Source organism: Anomaloglossus baeobatrachus, chromosome 3 (assembly GCF_048569485.1).
Source record: "Anomaloglossus baeobatrachus isolate aAnoBae1 chromosome 3, aAnoBae1.hap1, whole genome shotgun sequence".
Taxonomy (NCBI): Eukaryota; Metazoa; Chordata; class Amphibia; order Anura; family Aromobatidae; genus Anomaloglossus; species Anomaloglossus baeobatrachus.
Window position 1 is genome coordinate 377,357,031 of NC_134355.1, and position 17,738 is coordinate 377,374,768.

Genomic DNA, 17,738 nt, shown 5'->3' on the forward strand with positions numbered 1-17,738 from the left:
CTAGGAACGAAAAGTCATACGTATTAACCTTGCAAATACCCCGTGCTCCAGAATATTGGAACAAATTGCCTGGTTTTGTGCTGCAAAGCGTAAAAACTACTGAATGAGATCAAACATCTTATTTTTAAAGAAACATTTGTTGTTCATATGAAAGCTCCATGGCAGATAACTTGGATATTATTACTATCTTACTATCATTAATTTACATTTGCATTTTCACATACCATTAATTCTGCAGAGCTAAATCGCATTGTATCTCGGCAATTCCAGCCTGTTCCATACAATGTTCTAAAGCGAATAGCACCATGCAAGAAACAGAGATTGTGGAGAAGAGCAGGCCACTCTGGACGGGAACTTGAAGCTAGAACTTCATGGTTAACAAACTTCCAAGAACGAATGATCCCACGCCTTATATTCTGTAACACAAGAATACTTACATTATAGGAAATGCAACTAAAAAATAAAAAATATAATATATAAAATGTGCAATTTAAATATAGTATACAAAATGTTCACTTTACATATAATATACAAAATGTGCAAATGGAACATTGAGATTTTTATCAAATATACTATATTCTTAATAGAAACCTTAAAGAATAAGTTGCGGTAATTTTCTTCCCTAAAACCTCTTAGGCTACATGCGCACGCTGCTTTTTTGCTGCTTTTTTAGCTGCAGTTTTGTCAGCAGAACTTTCTGACATCTGACTTCCCAGCAAAGTCTATGAGAAGTCAGATTTGTCATACGCACATTGCAGTTTATTTGTCAGCGTTTTTTTTGTCGAAAGTTTGTGACAAAAAAAATGCAGCATGTTCATTCTTCCTGCGTTTTTGTCAACATTTGTCACCCATTGAAATCAATGAGGGCATCAAAAACGCAGGAAAAATGCATGCTAATCAAAAGTGGTGCATTTTACCTGCCTTTTACCTGCGTTTTTGGTACCAAAAACGCAGGTGATTTGTCAGGAAGTGAGGTCAGGCAAGTGGTCCCGTCCCGTCCTCCACGTGTTCCCCAAAGTACCGCTGTCCCCAGGGGAGATGATGAGGAGGACGGGGACTATCAGCAGCGGCGGCAGCGAGAGGGAAAAATCAATATTTTCAGCTGCCAATCTCCATCCCCCTCTCGCTGCCGCCGCTGCCGCTGATAATCCCGTCCTCCACATCATCTCCCCTGTGCGTGCACGCTGGGGATAGCGGTACTTTGGGGAACAAGTGGAGGACGGGACTATCAGCGGCGGCAGCGAGAGGGGGATCGACATTGGCAGCTGAAAACATTGATTTTTCCCTCTCGCTGCCGCCGCCGCTGATAGTCCCGTCCTTCACGTGTTCCCCGAAGTACCGCTGTCCCCAGCGTGCACGTACAGGGGAGATGATGTGGAGGACGGGACTATCAGCGGCGGCAGCAGCGAGAGGGAAAAATCAATGTTTTTAGCTGCTAATGTCCGTCCCCCTCTCGCTGCCGCCGCTGATAGTCCCGTCCTCCACGTGTTCCCCGAAGTACCGCTGTCCCCAGCGTGCACGCACAGGGGAGATGATGGACCCCTCTCGCTGCCACCGCTGATAGTCCCGTCCTCTACGCTCCTGTCAGCTCCACGCATTAGCGCGATCAGCTGAGCTGTCACTGAGGTTACTCGCGGCCACCGCTGGATTCAGCGGTGGCCGCGGGTAACCTCAGTGACAGCTCAGCTGATCGCGCGTCTGTCTTCAGTTGCTGCGTGGAGCTGACCTGAGCGGCGGTGTCTGCTGCTTCTCCGGTCACCTCCATACAGCAGAGCTGGAAGCGACGCTGGACGATCCTGGATTACACTGGACATGGAGGGCTTTGTCGGGGTTAATAAATTGGTAATGAGGGAATTTGTTAGTGTTTTTTATTTCTAATAAAGGATTTTTCGGGTGTGTGTGTTTATTTACTGTAATTTACAACTTAATCATGGAAGGTATCTCGGGGAGACGCCTGACATGATTAATCTAGGATTTAGTGGCAGCTATGGGCTGCCATTAACTCCTTATTACCCCGATTTGCCAACGCACCAGGGCAAATCGGGAAGAGCCGGGTACAGTCCCAGAACTGTCGCATCTAATGGATGCGGCAATTCTGGGCGGCTGCTGACTGATATTGTTAGGCTGGGGGGCTCCCCATAACGTGGAGCTCCCCATCCTGAGAATACCAGCCTTCAGCCGTATGGCTTTATCTGGCTGGCATTAAAATTGGGGGGGACCGCACGCCAGTTTTTTTTAATTATTTATTTATTTCTAATTTTTTTTTTTCAATTCAACAAGCTTTATGGGCTTGTTTGAACTGAAAAATACATGAAACAATTGTTGACAAAACTGCAGCCAAAAACGCACCAAAAAAGCAGCAAAAACGCACCAAAAAAGCACCTACATTTTTTGTGACATTTCCAGGCTCTCTCTGACAAGGTGCAGTTTTGGCTGCAGTTTTGGCTGCAGTTTGTGAACACGAAAATGAAGCAGCGTGCGCATGTAGCCTTAATTATGTATGTGATGTAGTGCAAGTATATTAATATTCTCAAACTGCGAGTCCTACAGGGAAATGTAACAGGTTTCCATCTTTCCCAGCTCGAGACCCAGTAGATTTACATTGAAAAAGTGACTTCAGCTCCCCAAACAAACTGAGTGTCTGTGAGTCTGAGTCTGAGTCGGTTAGTCTCTTTTCAGATCATGTGGGCCAGTAGAGGACCAGACCGGTGCTGGAAACTATGGAGGACGGCAATAGAAGAGTATTATAATTGATTTGCATTACGTTACATAAATAATTAGGTGGGATAGGGGCATGGGAGGGGACTTAGAATTTCTTTAAGGTCAAATATAAGTATCTGTACAGCATTACTGATTTTATTGTTTACCATTGGAGTATCCACAACAGTTTTTACAGTGTAATGAAGCAGTGATGTTGGTAGATCTTCTCTGGCTTGAACAGAAAGCCACAGTCTGAAGTTTTTGAAATACATCTTAGCTTTAAACAATGTTTGACTTATTTATTAAAATTATTTACTCACTTAAGGGGATTATCCTATGAGCAAAGTACATTTTAATGAATAGATCTTGGAATAATGATAAGTTCCTCAATTGGATGTGTTAAAGAAAAACCCCAAAACGTTCCTATACAAAGATCTTATAAATGTGCCCCTGCTATGTACTATGTAATGGCCGTGTCTGACCCTTTAGATCTGCTCCAGGTCATGGTCAGCACATACCACCGCTCTTGGCCATATGATAATTAAGTATACAGACACAAGATAGCAAGAGGCTCACAGCTCCCGCCTTCTGAGGTAACGCATTTCCCTGCCTGTTTTATCACAGGAGTGACTATTTCTGCCACATCTCCACTCCTCTGAGCTGATCAAATCTAGTCAGTAATATATAAACTAAGCAAGCATTGTACTTTGTTTTGAGAGAAAACCCCCATTAACTTCTAAAATCACTCAGATAAGACATCAATAAATACCTCAGACATTGCTTGAGTCAAGACATCCTTTGTTTTCTCTTCAGGGAATCCAGTGGGGAAAACAGTAATTTTTTGGTTCTTTGCTTCTGCAAAGTCTTCAAGTATCTTACGTGGCAACCCACTATCTTCAACATACAGTAGTAACCCTGGTTCATGTGGTGACATCCATGACAGAGTTGCCTGAAGATCAATAGCTACATCTGATGCATACCTGTTATTATAAAAAATTGTGATAGTTTCATGTCACTAATTGTTATCACTACAAATAATGACAAGTTTAGCAGTTTGATTTGCTATTCTTTCCTTTACATCAGGGTTAAATAAATTTGTACTGTTATACATTTTACTTCTACTAATGTGGCAATACTAAATATGCTTATCTTTTATTTAGTTATTTAATTTTATTATTTTTGGGGATGGAGAAATGAGGGGAATTGGGAGTTAAACACTGTATATATTTTTATTATTTTTTTTTAATATTTCACTATATTTTTTAGTCACCATTTGAACCTGCAATATTGTTTCCCCGAAAGTAGGACCCCCCCGAAAGTAAGACAGGGTGGGGGTTACGGGGGGGTCCTTCCCCGAATGTAAGGCAGGGTTGGGGGGCCGCTGTGAAATGTAAGGCCCTTACCTTTGGGCCGCCGCTGTCCCCCATTGGGTCCCCAGGCTCCAGAGGTGTCCTCAGGTGCAGCTGGGCGGGTCCAGCGCTCATGGGGTTAACTCGCCGTGTTAACCCCGCAATACGCCCAGCTCAGCAGCTCATTGGCCGCCCCTGCTCCCCACGTCACCGCCGGCCCCCGGCTCGAGCGCTGATTGGCCCAGCAGCTCGGGCTGTAATTGGCCGCCCCAGCCCCACGTCACCGCTGTTTCCCTGCTGATTGGCACAGCGTTCCCTGCAGCACAGGCCTTCCGCACCCACAGCCGCACCGCAGAGGAAAACGTCCAGCATTTAAAAACCAAGTAGGGAAACATGTACTGTATAGGGTATGGGGCTGTGTGCAGTGGGATACGGCACTGTTATGGGGTATGGGGCTGTGTGCAGTGGGATACGGCACTGTTATGGGGTGTGGGGCTGTGTGCAGTGGGATACGGCACTGTTATGGGGTATGGGGCTGTGTGCAGTGGGATACGGCACTGTTATGGGGTATGGGGCTATGTGCAGTGGGATACGGCACTGTTATGGGGTATGGGGCTGTGTGCAGTGAGCTGGCTACCTGGACAAGACCTGCTCATTTCAGGACAGTGCCGTTGCAACACATGACAGGTATGGGCCAATGATCCAGGCGGAAATGGAGCCCCAAGAGCCCCAAGAAAATCCAGAGGAACCTCAGAGTGTTGATGTTTATGATGATGTTCCTGAAGATGATGACCTGGTTGTGATGGAATAAATCTTGTTTTGTCTTCCAGTATAACTCATTCAGACTGTTTGTTGTTGTTAGTTCGTTGTTTTACATGTTATACATGGAAATACCGTCATACGGTAATACGGTAGTAACAAGATATTCTTGATACGCTACATTTGTTTTATTCTACTGTTTGGTGATGACCGACTCTTCAGCATGTTAATAAATGTTAATTTATTGGTTAAAAATAAATTGTCATTTTTTTTCGGCTAATGTAAGACCTCCCCTAAAAGTAAGACAGGGTGGGACTTTTTGGGGTAAAATTAATGTAAGACAGGGTCTTACTTTCGGGGAAACACGGTATTACTGCAATGCTTTAGTATTGCAATATATAATGAAGAATCCCTGTCTCTTATGAATCCCAGTAGCTGGGCTTCACCAAGGTAGTAGTGATGGGGGCCTTCACCAGGCCTGGGCTGACAACTTATTAGGACAGTGCGATCGCATTGTGATGGGCAATTGGCATCTGAATAGACACTTAACCAGGCTTGCTCCACTTAAATGCTACTGTTAGAAATTGACAGTAACCACAGGGATTGTTGGTTAGTTTTCTAAATACCCTGAAAGGGCACAACATACTTCTCTATTGGTATATCACAGAATCACATTAGAACTAGTTCCGATCACTGCTGAAAGATGCATGTGCTGGCTATATTGCATAGCTGGCACCTGCCCTATGTAGAGCAGACTCAGCTCCTGAGCCCACTTCTGAGCCTGCTCTATAAACCCGCACCATCTTCTTGATGTAATAGAATGTCTTGAAGCTGGAAGGGTTTGAAGACATCTGTCCTAGTGACAGTTTCCCTTTATTTGTTTCAGACATTTCTGCAACGCTCCTTGGATTCACCAAAATCCACGCTCGCATTACATAACATATACTCTTTCACCCCTACCGCATGTGCTAGTAGCTCATATTTTATATAACAATATCCATCAAGATGTCACAAATTACATACATTTTCCCCAGTGCAGCACTGATATAGTTAGAGGCGGACGGTAGTATTCTGTCCTGGCGTACTGCTCGCAAAACCATGAATTTTTGAAGTGGACTTAGTGCCTCAATTCCTTCAGGCCATTTGACCTGAAAATAGCAGAAAAGACATTAATAACATCAATATATGTATGACATAAATATATTACTTATTTATATACAGTAACTGTAATTCTGTAACGTTAGTGTAAACCAAGGACTAATGTATTACATATTAGTTTGTAATCCAATACAAGGCGTTTTACAGAGAGAACAAAGACACAAGACTTGGGCTCCATGGTTGTCCTTCTGTGGGCCACCTTTGGTAAGTACTAACCGGCAAATGTTTTTATTACAGAATGGAAATATTAAGGCATTAATCTGAAGTAAAAATGCTTTACCAGGCAAAAGATTTTAGATGTCTGGTTAAAGTCATTTAAAAATCTCCAACCAACCTTTGTAGGATTTTCTGGCTGTTCACTTTCACAAAACGTTTTCCATGTTAGGTCTTTAATGTCTTTGCACATTCGATCAAAGAGATCTCCAAACCAGTCGAAGTACGTGGCAAGAGTCTTTAATAAATATAATACACATTACAAGCAAAAAATATATTCTAGAGTACATGTATCAGGCCAGCTAGATAAGAAGTATTGTGCAAGATCAACAAGGTGATCACAGGGGTATTTTTTTTTATTAATGACAAAATATGTCTTGCAGTCTTTTTAAGAGAAAACTGGCATTTTTCATAGCAATTTAAAGATATTTTTCCAAACTATAAAGTGTGGTTGATAGGGTTTCAAGAAGAGGGACCACCCTGATCCAAGAACAAAAACTGCCTGTTCACTGTTCACTCTCCATTTATATAAATGGAAGATGATTGCTATGTGCTACCATACAGAAAGTCACCATCAAAATCATTGCTTTTTTTGTGGGGAAGGCAGAGGATGGTACTCAAATAAGCAAAAAAAACCAACCAAACATATAAAACTTGCTTATGACATGTCACCTGGCATTCTGTAAGCCCATAGCAGTTACGCAAACAATTTACTGAAAAGGACATACAGTAAATCCAAAAATAATCACACAAAAGAAGTAGCCACACATACCAATAATAGGTATTATATGAGTATTTTGCAAGAGGCAGTAAGGCTCCACAGAAATTGAAATTGTTCAAAAAAATTAAAAAGTATTTCTCCCAGAAAATTATTGCAACTACACATGTTTTGTTATACACATGTTTATTTCCTATGTGTGTATTGGAACAAGACAAAAAAAATCTGAGAAAAAAAGGCAAATTGGACATAATTTTACACAAAACGTCAAAAATGGACTGGACACAATTGTTGGCATCCTCAACTTAATATTTGGTTGCCAACCCTTTGGAATAAATACTTGCAATCAATTGCTTCCTATAACCATCAACAAGCTTCTTACACCTCTCAACTGGAGTTTTGGACCACTTTTCTTTTGCAAATTGCTCTAGGTCCTTCATATTTGAAGGTGTCTATTCACAGCAGCAATTTTACCTTGAGATTGTTAATATTTTTAAACAATTTTGGTTATCAAGTTATCAGGCAGTTCTCATCTCCTCTTTCTGTTCTCCAGTGTGCCACACACAGCCACACATTGTAAAGATTGAGTCAACTTCTCTCCTTTTTATCTGGTTTCAGGTGTGATTTTCATATTGCCCACATCAGTTACTTCCCACAGTTATGTTTAAATGAACATCACATGCTTGGATCAAAGCTTTTTAACCTACAATTTTGGAAAGGTGCCAGCAATTTTGTTTGGCCATTTCTGGAGTTTTGTGTGAAATTATGTCCAATTTAGTTTTTTTCTCTGTTTTTTTTTCTGTTGTTTCAGTAGCACACTAAAGAAAAAAAGATTTTTAAAACAAAACATTTGTAATTGCAACAATTTTCTTGGAGAAATTCTTCAATTACTGGAACAATTTCAAGGGTACTAACACTTTTGGCCATGACTGTATGTATCATTTCTCCTGATTATATCCTGAATACTTGTGAATATACTGATTTCATACTTATCAATATCTGGTCACAATACTAATGCACTATTAGATGCAGCAGGCCCCTTGATAAAAATCAGAGGTTGTTGCATGGAAAACAAGTGCAATTCTAATATGGAATTAATAAATATGAAAAAGTAACCGGATGCTATTTTTACCTGCACATTTTTAAACTGCTCTTCACTCATCCAATCAAATGGATTCTTTGCTTGCTGCCGTGATTCTGACACCTTACTGCTGATGCCCTGTAGCACTGTGACACACAGTCCTGGTGAAATGATGAATGCTCGCTCACCTGGGTTTATTCGTCCCAGTGAGTCTTCCACCTTGGGTAAGCATACACAGTTTGTCACCAGAATATTTATCAAGTGTAAACAACAAAGTGTATTGTGTTTTTTAGTGAATTTTACCTCAAATGCTAGAAGTAAAGCATAAACCATTCTATCCTTGTCCAGCAAGGATCTTGAGATGTATGAGTATATGTTACTGGTTACACTACCCACTATTCCTTTAAGTGAGTACCTAAAATTAAAGACAGAACAAGATGAGTATCTCCGACAGTAGGATATTTGAGATATTACAGTTATATATTTCAGCATTTATTTATTTATTTTTTAGAACACAGTTAGTTGTATTGTGCCGCCCCCGTGCCAGCAGCCGCTGCTGCTCGGATTCGGACCTTCTGGGGGGTGGCTTGAGGGTCTCCGGACCCGGGGGTCTCGCGGACACGCCAAATAGAAGGGGGGAACGTAGATATACGGGCTAGGCCGTATTAGGTTCGTGACACCACCCATGGTGTGTGGTGAGGTGGGACACCACTGCTGCTGTTGTGGGGCACCGGGGGAGATGTAGTGGCAGCTGGATGTTAACCCCTCCGTGGGTAGGGATGGTTGCCTCGGGACCCAGTGTCTCTGTGCAGGGTATGGTGCGCCCGGACATACAAGGGGGACATTTGGTTACTCACAGTAAATGAACCACACAAGTCTTTTCGTAAACCAATGTGCTGGTGGCCGGCCGGCCGCCGCGGCCGGTTGCATTCAGGTCCACCACCCAAGCTGGTGGTCACTGTCCTTTTCCTCTGCACTTGTTTTGGGTATGGTGGACTGGCTGGTCTGGAACTCAGGAGTCCGCTCCCGGCTGGATGTGGCCTAAGGAGCCGTGCCCGCAGACGCTGGCCCGTGGGATCTATGGGCCTTGGCGGTGGCCTCCTATCACTATCGGTGGGCTGTTGTCTTCTCTTAGGGACTTTGGCTGGGACAGGACCTATAATCCTGGCCTCAATCGGTTAATTAGCTAGGCCGCTGGTTTCGGTCTTGGCTTCAGGGTCTGAGTACCCCCTCTGTGCTACAGTTTCCTGGTCAGTTCCCCGTATCGGTAACGGTGGACTACAACCTTGTCCCGGTCCACCTCAGTTCTGCCGTGCCGTCTTCCCGTCTCCTGCTGACGGAGACCACCGTCTGCCACCTAGCCAAGTTACCAGGGCTCCGACCCTAGCACCGTTCAACTTGAACTTCCTCTTCTGGAGCTACACCTAGCTCCAACCCACAATCCTCTCCACTTGAACGCCAAACTGCACAGAAGCTAACACTTTACTGTTTGTTTTCCCGCCCCGGGCTGTCTAGACCCCTGGGTGGGCGTGTCCAACCACCTGGTCCCGCCCACTGGAGTGTCTATCTTTCTCTAAGGGGGGGTGACTAGGGTTTCAGGTCAGCTGTGTGTTTCGTAGGTGAGTGATGGATGTTTTGCGGGGGCCTATTTGTGACTACCTGGTTTTGCCAGGGCGTCACAGTATAGCATTTCCTCCACTTCATTTAGCTCAATAAGACTCGAGAGTCTGACACATCAGAATCTACAGTAAAGATCAGATGACTTTGGTGTCAGGTAAATGTGACCTGAACTTACGAGTCCTTAACTGAACTTGTAGAAATACAATTGCAGTGATGACTAGTGATGAGCGAGCACTAAAATGCTTCAGTGTTCGGTACTCAAATTAAGTAGGTTGGACTCTCAGATGGACTCGATTCGAGTAACGAGTATAAAGGAAGTCAATAGGAAACACAAGCATTTTTCTGGAACCACCTAACAGGAGGGACGGAGACGAGATATACCTCTCCCCTGTACCCTGTCTCCCCCACTTTCCCTCTCTCCTTCTCTACCGTTCTCTCCCTCTCTCTCCGCTTCTACACCTCTTTTCTCCCCTTCTCCTCCTCCTCTCTCTCCCTCTCCTCTATTCCCTCACTCCGTCTCTCTCTCTTTTCTCGGCCCGGGCTTTCGGTTAGGGACCTCCAGAAAAATGAGAGAGAGAATATGCCAGCTGAAAAATTGAACATGTCGAACGCTCGCATGATATTCAATTGAGTACCGAGCTTCTCGAGGACCCAATTACTAGATCGAGTATCGAGCAGTGCCTGATCACTTATTACTAGTTATGACCATATCTACTTTGTCTTTAAGGTGAAACATGTGACTCTTCAGTTTTTTTCACTCTTTTTTAAGTCCAATATTCTGTGCTGATTAATTTTATAATATATCTTTACAGAAGTTTGTCTTATGGAACACCAAATGTCTTGCATAGGGCAAGGCTTAACCCTTTCACTCCTGGGCGATATTCTGTTTTTCATTTTCAATGGGGTGAATGGGGGCTGATTTGAACTTTTAGGTTATTTTTTCATATTTTTAAAAACTTTTTATTTTACATGTTTTATTTATTTTACTAGTCCCCTATGGAACTTTATCACTGCAGTGTCCATACGCTTGTTCATTTCTGCTGATCAGAGTAGCATTGCTCTGATCAGCAGAAATGTGAGTGCCGCCGCTCTGTCGGCTCTCACAGGAAGTGAGTCATGATAGAATCAGGGGTCATTAGCTGACCCCGTGCTACCATGGCAACACATTGGCGCCCCTTGATCATGTCATGGCAGCAGGGAACAGCGTAATCCCCGCCGCGGCCATTTAAATTGCGCTGTCAGTATTTGACAGTGCAATTTAAGGGGTTAACAGGCGCGGATGGATCTCCGATCCACCTGCGTCTGTTAGTCACACATGTCTGTTGATCAGATGAGCAGACACGTGTGGGGATTACCACGGGCTCACGGCCAGAGCTCGCAGTAACCGCAGGGACACGACCAATTATGTACAAGTACGTCATTGGTTGTGAACAGGTTAAAGCAGACCTGTAATTTTAATTTTTATTTCATAAATCAATAGCACACATGAAAATAAGCAACTTTGTAATATATCTTATCAGATAAATCTGCTTCTTTCTCTGCCAGAACTGATCAGTCATTATCAAGTTTCTGGATTATGAGGTCAAATCTGTATTCAGTGAAAACTTTCCCATTACTGAGATAGGAGATGGCAGATGTTCCTCATGAGGGACCTCAGTGCCGGCGAGTGTGTATGACGTAGGACGTGTCATGCATGCCATATTCAGAAGAAGGAAGACCAAGATGGCCAAAACAGGAGACGCCGGTCCCGGAGAACACCGCTACCCATTTGACCAGTCTACACCGGAGCGACCTCCTAGGTGAGTATTATAAAGTGTTTTTTATATTCTACACAGCGGCCTGAGCTCTTATATATAGCATGTTAGAATGCCGTATATAAGAGCCCAGTGATGGTGGCTGCAGCTTATAGGCCCCATATCTGGTGACAGGTTCCCTTTAAACTATTCTTAAGAATTTAACTTAGCCATTTAACCCGGGGCCTCCTATGTTCTTAATTATTGAGTAAAGTTGTGTTTGTCTTGAGTTCTCCGATCTTTCCTTCACTCCTCACATTCGTTCACTTGCTCGTTCTTGTCACTTCCACCTCAAAAACATCTCAAGAATTCGACCTTTTCTTGCCGTTGACTCTGCAAAAACTCTTACTGTCGCTCTCATTCATTCTTGCCTGGATTATTGTAACTCTTTACTAATTGGTCTCCCTGTTACTAAACTCTCCCCTCTTCAATCCATTCTGAATTCCGCAGCCAGGATCATTTTCCTCTGCAACCGCTTCACTGATGCCTCTGCTCTTTGCCAGTCATTGCACTGGTTGCCTATCCGTTACAGAATCCAATATAAACTTATCACTCTGACTTACAAAGCTCTGCACGGTTCCGCACCACCCTACATCTCCTCCCTCATCTCTGTCTATCACCCCACCCATGCCCTCCGCTCTGCTAATGACTTAAGGCTGCTTTACACACTGCGATATCGGTACCGAAATCGCCAGCGTGTGTACCCGCCCCCATCGGTTGTGCGACACGGGCAAATCTCGCCCGGACCCGTCACACTACTTACCTTACCTGCGACGTCACTGTGACCGGCGATCTGCCTCCTTTCTAAGGGGGCAGTTCGTTCAGCGTCACAGCGACGTCACAGCAGCGTCACTGAACCACCGCCGGATAGAAGCGGAGGGGCGGAGATGAGCGGGACGTAACATCCCGCCCACCTCCTTCCTTCCGCATTGTGGCCAGGAGGCAGGTAAGGAGAGGTTCCTCGTTCCTGCGGTGTCACATGTACCGATGTGTGCTTCCGCAGGAACGAGGAACAACTTTGTTACTGCTGCAGTAACGATATTTGAGAATGGACCCCCATGTCACCGATGAGCGATTTTGCACATTTTTGCGACGATGCAAAATCGCTCATAGGTGTCACACGCAATGGCATCGCTAAAGCGACCGGATGTGCGTCACAAATTCCGTGACCCCAACGAGATCACTTGAGCGATGTCGTAGTGTGTAAAGCCCGCTTTAAGACTGACATCCTCAACAATTCGAACCTCCCACTTCCGTCTTCAAGATTTCTCACGAGCTGCGCCTATGCTCTGGAGCACACTACCAAGAGCAATCCGATTAGTTCCTAACATCCACACCTTTAAGCGGGACCTAAAAACGCATTTATTTAGATTTCCCTATCACCTCACTGCCCTGATCTAATCTAGTCCCTTTCTGCCCTTCAAAAAATGTACTTCCAGTTCTTGTCCCCTGTACCTGTATAAATTCTCACCGACGGGTTCATGCAGCTGCTTTTGAATACCCTATTAAATCGATGGCTGGACCATATATGACAAGCTTTTCTCCCCCATTCACCTTTTGTGTCTCCCCTATTTCCTCATAAACTGTAAGCTTACGAGCAGGGCCCTCACTCCTCCTGGTATCTTAATTTTGTTATTTTGTATTGTCTGTACATGTCCCCTCTTAATTGTAAAGCGCTGCGGAATATGTTGGCGCTATAGAAATAAAACTTATTATTATTATTATTAGTTCTCTTACACAATGTACACGCTTACACATTTTTCATAATCTAGAATCTCACCTTTCCGAATGTGCCACAGATCTATCAAAGAGTTGCAGTAACTGTTTATAGCTGGTATCATACAATTTAAGCTGCTGAAGCATTCCAGAAGTGTCAAACATCACAGCACCACGCACAGCGATCTCACGGAAACTTCCTCTGGCAAGTAACAAGCTGTCTTCTGCAGCAACAGTCTTCATGTACCTTTTGAAAACAATGATATTCACATGTGGTAATGACACCACATTTACTAAAGTACAAGATACTTTGTGGCTTCTTTAAGCAAATTCTCCCAGCTGAGTTTACAGTGTGCTGGCACAAACTGTTCGTTTGTATGAAGAATTAGGCTATGTGCACACTTTGTTTTCTTGTGTGTGCAGATTTTCTGCACATTAAGAAGCATGTTTTGGAAGGAAAAACGCATCAGAAAAATGTGCATTTTTATCGCATTTGCGCGTTTTGTCACATGCGTTTTTTCCATGTTTTTTTTTTTAGTCATTACGATTGTGGGGGTTCAGCAGCTGTACCTCGCGATCGCTGCCGGGTCTCCGGCTGATGTTAAAGCATTCATGGACCCAGTTCTCACTGCCAGGAGCGGTGCCTGTGCCGCTCTTGACAGTTTAACCCCCTGAATACTGAGAACAATGCAATTGCAGCATTCAAGCGGCAGAGAGAGGGATCACTTACCTCTCCCTGGAGATCGAGTCCCTGTAATGCAATCACAGGGACCTGATCGCTGCCATGGCAACCCTGAGATGTCACCATGACGACCCCGGGTTACTGAGCTGTGGAGCGCCTCACAGACCAGACTGCATGCATGGTGTGTGAGGCAAACTGTCAGTGATGTATATGTAAGTGTGCGTATATATACAGTTGAAACCAGAAGTTTACATACGCTATCTAAAAAGACACATATGCATATATTTCTCACTATCTGACATGAAATCAGAATAAACATTGCTGTTTAAGGTCAATTAGAATTACCAAAATTATTTATATATACCAAATACCAGAATAATGAGGTAGTGAAAATGTTTTAAGGTATTTTTATTACTTTCTACAAAATAAAAAGTTTATATAAACTAAAGGGCCATTTACACACAGCAACATCGCTAGCAATGTTGCTGCCGATTGCCCCCGCCCCCGTCGTTTGTGCGTCACGGGCAAATCACTGCCCGTGGCGCACAATATCGTTAGTCCCCGTCACACATACTTACCTGCCCAGCAACGTTGCTGTGGCCAGCAAACTGCCTCTTTTCTAAGGGGGCGGTTCGTGCGGCATCACAGCAACATCACACGGCAGGTGTCCAATAGAAGCAGAGGGGCGGAGAGCAGCCGAAGGAAAGACATACCCACCTCGTTGCCGGAGGACGCAGGTACGGTGTTGTTCGTCATTCTTGGGGTATCACACGTAGCGATGTGTGCTGCCTCAGGAACGACGAACAACCTGCGTCCAGCATGAGCAATGATATTATGAAAATGAATGATGTGTCAACGATCAGCAATTAGGTGAGTAATTTTGATTGTTAGCAGTCGTTCGTACGTTTCACACGCAACGATGTCGCTAACGAGGCCGGATGTGCATCACGAATTCCGTGACCCCAACGACATCTTGTTAGCGATGTCGTTGCGTGTAAATGGGCCTTAAGAGTACTATGTCTTTAAACAATAAGTGACATCCCATATGATGATGTCATGTCTTTGGAAGCTTCTAAGGTTTCAGGTTTGTTGGCAACATCTGAGTTAATTAGAGACACATCTGTGAATGTATGTTAATGCACTCCTGAAACACACTGTTTCTTTGTGTAGCATCATGGGAAAGTCAAAAGAAAGCAGCCAAGATCTCAGGAAGAGAATTGTGGATTTGCACAAGTCTGGTTCATCCTTGGATGCAATTTCCAGATACCTGAAGGTGCCTCTTTCATCTGTACAAACAATTATATGCAAGTACAAACAATATGAATATCCAGCCATCACACCACTCAGGAAGGAAACGGGTTCTGTGTACCAGGGATGAATGTGTTTTGGTCAAACAAGTGCATATCAACCCAAGAACAAAAGCAAAAGACCTTACGAAGATGCTGGCTGAAGCTGGTAAGATTGTGTCATTATCCAAAGTGAAACGAGTATTGTATCAACATGGGCTGAAAGCCCACTCTGTCAGGAAGAAGCCATTACTCTAGAAGAACTATAAAAAAATGCAGATTAATGTTTGCAAATGCACTCAGGAACAAAGACCTTAATTTTTGGAGACATGTCCTATGGCATCATATTGTGGGGTTGTTTTGCTGCAGGAGGAACTGGTGCTCTTCATAAAATAGATGGCATCATGAGGAAAGAAGATTATGTGGCAATACTAAAGCAACATTTCAAGACATCAGCCAGGTACTTAAAGTTTGGGTGGAAATGGATCTTCCAAATGGACCTAAAGCATACTGCCAAACTGGTTACAAAGTGGCTTCAGGATAACAAAGTCAATGTTTTGGAGTGGCCATCACAAAACCCTGATCTCAATCCTATTAAAAATGTATTGGCAAAGCTAAAAAGGCAGGTGCAAGCAAGGCGACCTATAAACATGTCTCAGTTACACCAGTTCTGTCAGAAGGAATGGGCCCTAATTCCCACCAACTATTGTGAGAAGCTTGTGGAAGGATATCCAAAACTTTTTACCCAAGTCATATAGTTTAAGGGCAATGGTACCAAATACTAATGAAATGTATGTACAGTTTTGACTTTGCAGAAAGTAATAAAAATGCCTTAAAACATTCTCTCTCTCATTATTCATTATTATAAAATGTGAAAGGTTTATTCTGATTTCATGTGAGATAGTGAGAAAAACATGCATATGTGTCTTTTCAGATATTGTTTCATATATTATATATATATATATATATATTATATATATATTATATATATATATATATATTATATATATTATATATATATATATATATATATATATATATATATATAAAGCTGAGTGGAGGATACCGGGCACTGCTGATCCCTGTATGGCTAGTAAAGCTGTGCTTCCATGCTGGTAGAGACCTGGGTGCGTGTCCCAAAACGAAGACGATACAAAATCCACAATGTAGATTGGCACACCCTCATCCTCACCCTCAGAGGGCGTGGCACACCCTCATCCTCCCTCACTACCTGTACCCCTGATGTGATCGTGGAATAAACAGATTTCCTTTATCCTGACTTTTGGAGTGCGACCTATTCATCTCTACATTGTGGATATATATATATATATATATATATATATATATATATATATATATATAAAAGCAATGGATAATTGTTTAAATAAAACAAGAACTATATTTTAGGTAGCAGAGACGATAGAATCCAGCATCACATCCACATTACGCATTTTGGAAGCAGTTCCTTATTCTTGTTCTATGTTGCATAAAGAACTACTTCCTCAGCGCATAATGGTCTGATCTGCTGTTAAACATGAGATTTTATCTTTTTAGAATGGACTTTTAAATACCTTTCCAAATAAAATGTTTTTGTTTTTTTTTAATTTACGTGAATGTGATGCTGGATTCCACTTTTTCTGCTACCATTCTTCATTGTTGTAGTTTATAGTCCAGTGGTCCAGGCTTTGTGGCTTGCACCCATAGTTTTTGATTGGTGCTGCTTTATCCCTGTATCCCTTACTCTGGTACATACAAGCACACACATTGTATGTATAAAGCATTCCAGTCCATACAGTAGACAAGCAGAAAGAACACTTTAGATCTTAAAGGGAACCTGTCATGTAAAAAAAAAAAACCACTATTAACCTGCAGATTTTGCAATAATCCGAAGGTTAATAGTGTTCTAAAGCTGTGTGGCCTCAGCTCACAAAAGCCCGGCCGTTGGGAGGAAATTAAGTTTAATCATCCCAGCAGCCTCCAGTTTTCAGTCGTAGAGGCGTGGCCAATGAGTAAATAATGAGCGACGACTGTAACCACACCCCAGTACTGACTGACAGCTGGAGTCTGCCTGGAGGGATACAGTGCATTTTCTTATAGGATCGGGCTTTAGAACTTAATTAACCTGCAGAATAACCCCATATCTCCAGGTTAATAGTGTTTTTTTTGACATGACAGGTTCATAACATCAAAATACTATGCGTCATTGATGTTTAAGGCATAGATTGGCAGGAAAAATAATTAATTTTCTGGTTTTGCCCGGAGGACTTTTTACATGTTTAATATGCAACTTTTTATGTCTCTTTGAGAAGATTCTATTGGAGATCTTAACTATGTCTGAGCATGCTAAGAACTGTATAGACTTCTCTAACAGAGTCGAATTTTTGAAGTTTAGCGAAGTTTAAACCTCTAACAAATAGATCTGTTGCCTAATGCTCCTACATAGCATACTCAAGCTTATTGAACATACATTTCTGTGGCTTCTTCATGCTGAAGGGTCAAATTTCCCAACTTCTTAGTTACAGATAAATTGTGCAACAGTGATTCATGACTTTGAAGAGTTACTATTATTTTTTCCTCCAAACTTGACAGCATTATCATATTCTTCAAGCCCTCCTGATAAAAGATATGAAGATTAGTTAGTCTTTGTTTCATAATTTATTTAT

The 17,738-nt window shown here is 42.8% G+C and overlaps 1 protein-coding gene across 1 annotated transcript in view; it reads right to left on the minus strand.

Moving 5' to 3' along the window:
* The window catches only part of LOC142297246 (dynein axonemal heavy chain 5-like), a 460,910-nt gene that overhangs the window by 46,816 nt on the left and 396,356 nt on the right, over positions 1-17,738 (minus strand). Inside the window, exons 89-97 of the mRNA XM_075341502.1 lie at positions 17,543-17,688; positions 13,172-13,354; positions 8,282-8,393; positions 8,030-8,197; positions 6,301-6,417; positions 5,832-5,956; positions 3,470-3,680; positions 2,868-2,972; positions 225-416 (exon numbers count right to left, since the gene is read on the minus strand). Coding sequence (XP_075197617.1) covers positions 225-416; positions 2,868-2,972; positions 3,470-3,680; positions 5,832-5,956; positions 6,301-6,417; positions 8,030-8,197; positions 8,282-8,393; positions 13,172-13,354; positions 17,543-17,688 — 1,359 coding nt within the window. The remainder of the gene's footprint in view (positions 1-224; positions 417-2,867; positions 2,973-3,469; positions 3,681-5,831; positions 5,957-6,300; positions 6,418-8,029; positions 8,198-8,281; positions 8,394-13,171; positions 13,355-17,542; positions 17,689-17,738) is intronic.